A 9,898-nucleotide genomic window follows, 5' to 3' on the forward strand; every position below is an offset into this window, starting at 1 on the left:
AAACTGCCAGTTATTGCTGGTTACCCACCTCACTTGGATCACACATTCCTCCTTCTAAACTCTTCTTCAAACTCACCTTATTTTTCTAATCATTGAATACGCAGGATTCTGTGTTTCATTTTGGGTGAGACATTATTTGGAGTGTTTGCCTGTGGCTGTATATGTACATGTTTGTGTGAGGATGTGAATACTGTATCTCCCAGAAAAGACTACTGATTCTCCAAGGAAAGGCATTGTGTATTCTCCTCACCCTCTTTCTGGTAAAGATAGTTTCTGACCTCTTTGTACTTGATAGGTGGAGGTAAAAACAACATTGTCTGAGCTAATGAGAGCAAGGCTTATGTGAATAATTAGGAGAATGTGTGTCTACTTAAATGAATGTGCTTCATTGTGAGCATGTGTCTGTATGTATTCGTTTTCTTTTTCTTTTTTAAAAATTTTATTTTATTTATCTTTATAGGGTAAGGGAAGAAGAGAAGAAGAGAAATATCAATGTGTGGTTGCCTCTAGTGGGTCCCCTGCCGGGAAGTGGCCTGCAACCCAGGCATGTGCCCTGACTTGGAATCGAACCATGATTGTCTGCTTTGCAGGCCTGTGCTCAACCCACTGAGTTACACCAGCCAGGGCTGTATTCATTTTCTGGAAGGTGAAATGAGTGAAGAAAACCAGAATAATTGGGTTCGACTGTGTAGCAGTGATGTTTTAATGGGAATAAGCAGGAGCCTTGGGGACAGGGCCCTTAGGAGCAGGCACCATGGAACTGAGGCATGACTCAGCCCAGTGTCAGAGGAGTGCCCTGCTCCAGGTGTGGCTGCTCAAAGTGACAGGCTCTGGGTTCCCTTACATGATAGCCATGGCCATTTTCAGGATGCCCCTACATGAAATCACACACTCACGCATTCATGGAAGCACACAGTAGCAGGACAGAGAGATGATGTCTACACCAACTGCTTTCTGATTACAGGTCCTACTCATGACAAAACAGGAAGGGGCAGATCTAGCAAACAACATAAGAAGTCAAACGTGGTGTTAAATTCATTTAATGGTGGCAGAGCAGAAACAGGCATTCTTGTCAATCAGATCAACTCTTCAGATGATACCTGAGCAACTTAGGACCAGCAAAGCCACTTAGGCCTTCAGCATAATTCAAAGGCTCAGAGGACCCTTCAGAGTGTCCAGCAAAAGCCTCAGAAAATATATTTTAAAATGCAGTTAAGAGAGAGATTCTGACAGATGGTGAGAACATACTGATGACAAGATCATTACAACACAGAAGCAGAAGGGAAGAAGGTGTTCAGCATTTGGTGGCTCTTCGAGGGCATGGGTGCTACCATATTACTTCTGCTTGGTCTTCTGCTGGGATGGGCCTGGAATAACGATTGGAGAATATGGCTCAGGGACCTGAGGGTGAACTGGCTCTGGAAGCTTCCTGTGGCCAGGTTGTGTGTGATCCTTGGTGTAGCCAGGCTGAGGATCCTTGGTGTAGCCAGGTTGTTGATCCTCAGTTTGGCCAGGTTGTGGATCCTTTGTTTGGCCAGGCTGTAGATTCTTGGTGTGGCCAGGCTCAGGGACCTGAGGGTGAACTGGCTCTGGAAGCTTCCTGTGGCCAGGTTGTGTGTGATCCTTGGTGTGGCCAGGCTGAGGAACCTTGTTGTGGCCAGGTTGTTGATCCTTGGTTTGGCCAGGTTGTGGATCCTTTGTTTGGCCAGGCTGTAGATTCTTGGTGTGGCCAGGCTGAGGGACCTGAGGGTGAACTGGCTCTGGAAGCTTCCTTTGGCCAGGTTGTGTGTGATCCTTGATGTGGCCAGGCTCAGGAACCTGAGGGTAAACTGGCTCAAGAGCCTTGTTGTGGCCAGGTTGTTGATCCTTTGTGTGGCTAGGCTGAGGATCCTTGGTGTGGCATGGATCTTTGGTAGCGGGAACAAATGGTTCTTGAGGTGGAGGCTGTTGGGGCTGTTTCACCTGCTGCTGCTGAAGCTGGGGAGGTGGGATGTTGTGTTGCTTCTGCTGGTAGGAACTCATGCTTCAAAGGAGGCTGGACCTAGAGACAGAAAAGTTTTCCAGGAGGTTTGTTGAAACAAGGAACAAGAAAAACTTAACGATAAATATATCTCATTTTGTGTCCCTACAGATGTGACCAAGTGTCTTTTTTTCTTTTTTAAAATTTAATTATTTTTCAAGTACAGTTTTCTGTCTATTACTCCCATCCTATCCCACCCCCATGCTCCCCCCTCCCTCCCATTTCCACCCTTCTCAGTTGTTGTCCATGTATCCTTTACATATGTTCCCCTAAATCCCTCCCCTATTTCCCCTGAAATTCCCTCCCCTCTCCCCTCTGGTCACTGTCAGCCTGTTCTCTATTTCAGTGTCTTTGGTTATATTTTGCTTGCTTGTTTGTTTTGTTGTTTAGCTTCCTGTTACAGGTGAGATCATAGTGTCTTCTTTTCCTTTCTGTTTCCCTGAATTCAAGGTTAATGGGAACTTCTTTGATTCCTGTGCACATTCAAGAAAAGAAGCTTAAATATGCTTTATTCTGTGCCACATAGAGTGGAGTGCTGATCTAGCCCTCCTTTCTTTTTGGTGGTTCTGAAAACCTACATCAGCAACACAGCACAATGCCCATCCCAGGGTTCACTGAATCTCCAGGTTTTTAATAACTTGGAAAGACGATAAGGTCTGAAGTCTCAAGTCTATCACATAGGTCTCATAGGAAAGCTGCCTGAGAACTTGCCCTGAGCCCACAGGAGCCCACCTCTGGTGCTCTGTTCACATCATTCTCCATGTGTATACTTTCTGGAAGGCTTCCCATCCTTTCACTGCTTCCATACAGGCTCACCCACCATGGCTCTCCTCCCAGACACTCTCTGCCAGATTCAAGTCACCTTCCTCCTTTGCCACACAGCACAGTACCTGCCTCGTCCTCTCTCTTAGTCATTTCCCATGAATTATGCTTGTAGATTACTCCCACATTTTAAGATCTCTGATGGATGGCATCATGAAGCAAAGAAAAATCTGTATTTTGAACACACAAGTTGCCAGTGCAGTGCCTCAATATTTCAAATTCTGAGTAATGATTAGAAGAAGTAATAACAGTCACTAAATGTACTCTGGACTTGGTAGTCCCTATCCTGTAACTGAGCAAATCATCATTACAGAAACCATTCTCTGCAGTTACAATCTGAGAGGGAAGTCAGAAAGATCTGTAATGTCACCTTAACCACAAATCACGATTGCATTTAATATAAATATATTTTTTTAGCATGGTGGAGAGTCTCCAGCAAATAAAATAGAATTAGACAAATATTAAGAAATCACAAGCAGAGAGACTCACCTGGTGCAGAGAAAAGTCAAGCTGTCTGGCCTTCACGTCTTGTGAAGAGTCTCTGGCAAGCTAGCTTTTTATACAGAATATGAGCCTTGCCTTAAGGAAGTGCAATTGTTTGGGGGCCACTCTATCTTTATTCTAGCTTTTGTAATGAAAATCCCTGGCCTGACATGTTTGGGCACTTACTCTTTGACAAAAGTGTCATGCAGGCTTGGCCCCACTGTGCATCCCTTGTGGGGCCAAGCCCAGGTGATCCTTAGTTTGCTATGGACTATAGGATTCCTGGGTGGTGATGAGTAAATCAGGAGGAAGTTCTGGGTTCTGAAACCAGAAACAAGTATGTTTCCTGGACAGAACCCTAATCTTTAGCTCAGATTAATTCTATTGAGTGTTTGAATTTTCTAAGTGGTTGTGGAGATGAATAATAGACACTACTGGTTCTTCTGGGATGCCCCGAGGAGCAGGAAGTGAATCACCTATCTTCACTTAAGTGACTATTCAGTAAGTGACAATAGTGAATCATGTGATATTCCAGTTCTTCTATATCCAGGTCTGGGAGAGGCTTAAGTCAGGAGAGGCTTAAATGCTTGCTTTGGAAATGAATTGTTTTCAGTCTGGTGAGAGGCTTAAGTCAGCATGTAGACCCAGGATAGCATATTGATGTCACTGATGAACAAGAGTCAGGATTCACTGGATCTTCTCAACATGGTGCAGAGTCCTGGGGTCTTTGCCTCTCACAGATTCTGTTTTTTTTTTTTCATACACCAGCCATATCTTCTGATCATATTAAGAAGAAACAGACGTTGTTAAGCAAGAGTTGACTTTCACACACAATCTCTTAATAGGCATTGCCCTTGGGAAATTAAAACATCCTTAGAACTCAAATATGTGGATGTCTCCTTTCTATCCACTGCTGTACCCATGTTACCATCCATCAACACAAGATTCAGGCATAACCACTGCTGTGAACTACTTCCACCAGTTCCCAAAACTGGAGTTGCATTTTATCCCACCCCCTTGTTTGGTCGGTGCTCAGTCAGTGGGCAATTGCTAAAAGAAAGAGGGATTCAGATTGTATCTCACAATGCCTATATCAACACCTATGTCTCCTAAAGCAAAGGTCCCCAAACTCCAGGCCATGGACCAGTACCAGTCTGCCCCTGTTAAGAATGTGGTTGTGCAGCAGGAGGTGAGATTGAATGTAATGTTCTTGAATCATCCCGAAGCCATTCCCCCTATCCTGGTCTGTTGAAAAATGGTCTTAAATGGAACTGGTCTCTGGTGCCAAAAAGGTTGAGGACCACTATCTCACAGCCTGTCTCTGTCTTGTGGGCAAACATTTTTTACCCACCATGCTTATTACTGCCATTGGGTATTAACAACCTGAGTGAAGTTAGGATACATCTTTTGTATCTCCAAATGTTGGGGCCCTTATATTAGGGTTAGATGAGTGGTAGCCACACCTACTTGTAGTTTAGTCTGAGCATACCATGCATACTTCTGTAGCCTCTTTCATTTCAAGGTAGGGTAATTCTCCAGGGTTAATTTGAATCCACCATGATATGCCTACTTCTTTAAATCCCAGTAAAAACCCAAGGTCTTTTTCTATTCTGCTTAATAGCTTTTCATCCATAAAAGGAAGGTGATATTTTTACTACTGTATTTTGTCCATTATAACCAGGGAGTTTTCTTTTCTTTTTTTTTCTCCAGCCCTAACCAGGTGATCACACTAGCCTTGGAGAGCCATGGAAAGTTCTCTGGCCTTGCCATTTCCAAGGAGGTGATGTGAGGACCCACATCAGCCTCTGGCTTTACCTTTTGCAGAAGCAGGTAACCCTGGGCACTCCTGGGCTAGACCAAAGGGCAGGTTGGACCCCTATGGGGGCCTCATTGTCTCACTTCCCACCCTTCCTCTAGAATTGGGTTCTACTTGACTCTCCCACGTTCTGTAGATACAGAATGTGGCCCCTCTGGGAGCAAGGCTGAAGAAGGGTCTTCATGCCTGCAACCCTGAGATGGGAGGGTAGAATCAGAATGCTGTGGACTCTGGAAACAGAATTTTGCAGGTCAGGACTTTGGTCACAGCTAGTGCCATGCGCAGACTATAAGCTCAGAAGTTCCCCTCTGTAAGCACAGGAGCTTTATTTATTTATTTATTTTTAAAATATTTTATTGATTATACCATTACGGTTGTTCTATTCCCCGCCCCCTTCATTCCCCTCCACCCGCACACTCCCTCCCCCACCATTCTCCCCTCCCTTAGTTTATAACCACGTGTCTCAACTTCTTTAGATTCTATATTTCCCCCACTATTCTCACCCTCCCCCCTATCTATTTTCTACCTACTGTCTATGCTATTTTCTGTGCTTTCTCCCCCCTTCTCCTCCTCCCACCCCCCTGTTTCTAACCCTCCATGTGTTCTTCATTTCTATGGTTCCACTCCTGATCTACCTGTCCTCTTGGTTTGCTTTTGTTTTAGGTGTGGTTGTTAATACCTGTGTGTTTGCTGTCCTTTCACTGTTAATATTATTCATCATCTTTTCCTTATATAAGTCCCTTTAGCATTTCATATAATAAGGGCTTGGTGATGATGAACTCCTTGAACTTGACCTTATCTGAGAAGCACTTTATCTGTCCTTCCATTCTAAATGAAAGTTTTGCTGGATAAAGCAATCTTGGCTGTAGGTCTTTGGATTTCATGACTTGGAATACTTCTTTCCAGCCCCTTCTTGCCTGTAAGGTCTCTTTTGAGAAATCCACTGACAGTCTGATGGGTACTCCTTTGTAGGTGACTGTCCCCTTATCTCTTGCTGCTTCTAGGATTCTTTCCTTCATTTTGGTCTTGGCTAATGTAATGATGATGTGCCTTGGTGTGTTCCTTCTTGGGTCCAACTTCTTTGGGACTCTCTGAGCTTCCTGGATTTCCTGGAAGTCTATTTCCTTTGCCAGACTAGGGAAGTTCTCCTTTATTATTTGTTCAAATAAGTTTTCCACTCGTGGTTGTTTCTTTCCCTCTTCTGGTACCCCTATAATCCGGATGTTGGAATGTTTAAAGATGTCCTGGAGGTTCCTAAGCCTCTCCTCATTTTTTTGAATTCTCATTTCTTCATTCCTTTCTGGTGGGATGTTTCGTTCTTCCTTCTGGTCCATTCCATTGATTTGAGTCCCAGTTTCCTTTCCATCGCTATTGGTTTCCTGGACATCTCCCTTCATTTCAATTAGTTTAGCCTTCATATGTTCCTCTAATTTGTGACTATAATCTACCAGTTCTGTGAGCATCCTGATAAACAGTGTCTTGACCTGTGCTTCTGAGAGGCTGGCAATCTGTTGGTCGCTTAGATTTATTGGCTCTGGGACTTTGAGTTCTTCTTGCACCATTTTTTGGGCTGTTTGTGCCTGTTCCATAGCAGGATCAGAGCCCTAAAGTGTTCACCGGAGCAGGGCAACTCAGTCGCTGGGTTGTGACATTGTATGTGGGGGCGGGGTCAAAGAGGGACAATGGCTTCCCGTCTGCCGCCTGCCACCATGTCCCCCACTGGCGCCGCAGCCACCACCGTCACCAGGCCCATGCGTTTCGTCCCACTGCACGAGAGTGTGCCACCGCCGTCAGCCCTCCACCACTGGGTTCACCCCCTGGGGCCTGTGTGGTCTGTCTCACTGTGCGCGAATGTGCGACCGAGGTCAGTCTGCCCCGCACCCCAACTGGTTCTGGGCTGCCTGCGCGTCTAGGTCGGGGATCTGTCCTGCCCCACTGCTGGCTCCGCCTCTCTTACCGTCCCCGTGAACGTTCGTAGTTGTTGGACTTCCGTATAATTCCGTTTTCTGGTCTTTGGGTGTGTCCTAGTTCTCCAAACCTTTGTTGTATTCAAACTTGGTTGTGGGAGAAGGCACAGTGTTTCCATCTATGCCTCCCTCTTGGCGGAAGTCCCAGGGAGTTTTCTAAGTCTTAGATCATCAAGCTTTATAGTCACACAATGATTGTTCTCCTGGGAGTTGTATACTACATTTTTAGACAGCCCTGCAGACAGTAGTTCCGAGAAATTTCATCGGAAATAATATCTTTTGTAGTAGATACATCCTGAAAAAGACATAGTTAAATATTCTGACATATTGCTAGATTTCCTTTTAGCCATTAACAATTGGTACAGTTCATCATCGTGTTGTACAAGTAAATGTCTTTTCAGAATATGCTACTCAGGTTTTAAAAATTATGCTTAACCTTAAAAGTTTCCAAGAGCAGGTGTGGTTTCAACAAACAAATGGCTTCATCCTCTTGGACATCTGGTGTAATCGTGCTAAGAGACAGCATCATTCTTTATTTTTTATTATCTTTCAAGGAACTAATGCAATGTTGGATTTCCTTCTTTGCATGTACCATTTGTTAATTTTTGCCCTTAGCAACTATTTCTCCTTCTCTCCATTTGTAAGTGATTTTAATCCCAAATTTTCAACCTTTGGAAGGGTTAAGTTCACCTATTGTGGTAATCTAGATTGCCAACAGTGTTACTGGTCTACCAAGTTCCTTCTCCTCTGTTCATTCCCATTCATTCAGAGTAGGGTTATATAGGTAGAGAGTTAGTGTATTAGTTCAATCCCTAGGTAATACAGCCAAACACACCATTAACCCTGATTTTAACAGACAGATTGTGTGAAAGCACAGTCCATTTCAGAGAGTGAATCAAATGTCTGTCTTGGGACAAACAAAAGCTGTATGTACTCAGGCCAGAAGGATGCTGCTACTTCCAGCAATATGTACAGACCGAGGTGCAAACTCTGATTTTGGCTTGGGATGACATTCCAAATGATGTGCCCCTTGATTCTTAGAACCTATTCATGTAGCTCCAGGCCACTGTCAAGTAGCATGGCCCAAAATGAAGTTTTATAAAAGGCTGGTGAAATGGCCCAGCAAATAAGGACGTATACCACAGTCAGCACCCAACCAAATGGTTTGGAAATGTCAGGAGAAAGATCCACAAAGGGGAGAGTTTGGACAACCTTGTATCCTTCGGAATGTGTATGTATGAAGAGCACGGGGCGAAAGACTTGACTGAGTGTATGAGACTCTAATGAGTATTATTTACAGTTAGAAGTGGGCAGATTGGGGAGGACTAGAGTAGAAGTGTTAATTATAGGAGCCCTATGTGTCAAATCATCCAGGCAGTTCCTGAATTGATCAGTCTGCTTCAGCTTTTATTTCTTCCTTTGTGAACAGGGGCTGGGAAGGTGGAAGGTGGTCTCTGAAAAAGGAAAGGATATCTTTCAGGTAACATTTCTATAAATGTTACAGGCTCAGAACAAAGGTCCTATCCAGGCTCAGAGGAGAGAGGACAGTAAAAAAAAGTTCCCCATGTCTGCCATGGGTTCAAGGAGGAGGAGTGGTCAGGGTGAGTGATTTGCAAACAGTGTGGGGTCCTCACTTTCCTCTGTAACCCCTCTGTGAAGTCAGTTTTCTGTATAAAAGCTTACATGTAAGCAGACAGTTAATAAATCATGTAATCCTGGTACATAAAAGTGTGTGCTAACTTGGAGTTTCTCTTATTATATACTCATATTGGTCTTATTCTACAAAATCTCAGTATATGTCTTAGACCTCCCTCCAAATAACTTTTGTAGAGAAGCAGGGATGGATGGAGGGACAAGCTGAGAGGAGACAGGAGCAGAATTCTGTCCTATACTTGTCCTCTGGTGCCTGAGAGTTCCTTGGTATTAGCTTTCCACAAAGTCTGTTGAACCATTTATCTCCATGGACACTCTTTGGACTTCTCAGTCTGCAAGAGCAATTTCCTCAGAGTAAACTGTATTAAGGGATGCCTCTTTGAGTGCCCAGAAATTACCCCTGTAATCCTCAGGTCTTCCTATTTTGAGATATTTGGTCCTATGGAGAAAAGATTACCAGTTAAGTGTGCATTAAAGTCATGTGTAAGCATCCTTTGTAGACATTAAAATGATTTACTCAAGGTATGATTTATTAGCAGACATCATTTCTAATATGGTAAGAGTTTTATTAATTGGTAAATATTGACATAATTTTTATCATACAATTATTTTAACCAACATTTATTACAGTAATTTAAAATTATGTCAAAGATATCACTTCATAGAATTTTTTTAAAGATTTTATTTATTTATTTATCTTTAGAGGGGAAGGAGAGGGAGAGAAACATCAATGTATGGTTGCCTTTCATGCATCCCCTGCTGGGAGTTGGCCTGCAGGGAACCAGCCTGCAACCCAGGCATGTCCCCTGACTGGGAATCGAACCGCGACCCTATGGTTCGCAGGCCCGCGCTCAATCCACTGAGCTACACCAGCCAAGGCTTCATAGAATTTTTTTACCTTAGGCTAAAATTATGTCAAAGATATCATTTCATAGACTTTTTTTACTTAAGGCTAATCAAATTTTTTTAGTAAGTTGTTTTATTTATTTATTTATTTATTTTAAAAATAATTTTTAAAATTTAATTCTTGTTCAAGTACAGCTTTCTGTCTTATATTCCCAACCCTGCCTGCCCCCCGCCCCATGCTCCCCGCCTTCCTCCCATTTCTGCCCCCCACCCTTAGTTATTGTCCATGTG

General features: G+C 43.6%; 1 protein-coding gene and 1 long non-coding RNA gene across 8 annotated transcripts; one reads left to right on the plus strand and one right to left on the minus strand.

The window, feature by feature from the left end:
- Positions 1-1,024: 1,024 nt before the first annotated feature.
- LOC118981337 (small proline-rich protein 3-like) lies at positions 1,025-3,366 on the minus strand. Of its 6 annotated transcripts, XM_037038030.1 has the most exons (4): positions 3,332-3,366; positions 1,843-2,041; positions 1,548-1,794; positions 1,025-1,400 (listed from the first exon to the last, which is right to left on the minus strand). In XM_037038030.1, the coding sequence occupies exons 2-4, from the start codon at positions 2,020-2,022 to the stop codon at positions 1,336-1,338; spliced, it is 492 nt and encodes a 163-aa protein (XP_036893925.1). In that variant the 5' UTR covers positions 2,023-2,041; positions 3,332-3,366; the 3' UTR covers positions 1,025-1,335. The 6 variants fall into 6 exon arrangements, with proteins under 6 accessions (XP_036893925.1, XP_036893926.1, XP_036893924.1 ...); XM_037038031.1 differs by having other exon boundaries at positions 1,025-1,452; positions 1,648-2,041; XM_037038029.1 differs by having other exon boundaries at positions 1,025-1,401; positions 1,573-2,041.
- Positions 1,448-1,931, plus strand: LOC118981338 (uncharacterized). Of its 2 annotated transcripts, none has more exons than XR_005065330.1 (3): positions 1,448-1,493; positions 1,638-1,685; positions 1,881-1,931. It is a non-coding gene; the product is annotated as an uncharacterized LOC118981338 (long non-coding RNA). The 2 variants fall into 2 exon arrangements; XR_005065331.1 differs by having other exon boundaries at positions 1,857-1,900.
- Positions 3,367-9,898: the final 6,532 nt, after the last annotated feature.

Source organism: Sturnira hondurensis, unplaced genomic scaffold, assembly GCF_014824575.4.
Source record: "Sturnira hondurensis isolate 20B ecotype Veracruz unplaced genomic scaffold, ASM1482457v3 Scaffold0024106, whole genome shotgun sequence".
Taxonomy (NCBI): domain Eukaryota; kingdom Metazoa; phylum Chordata; class Mammalia; order Chiroptera; family Phyllostomidae; genus Sturnira; species Sturnira hondurensis.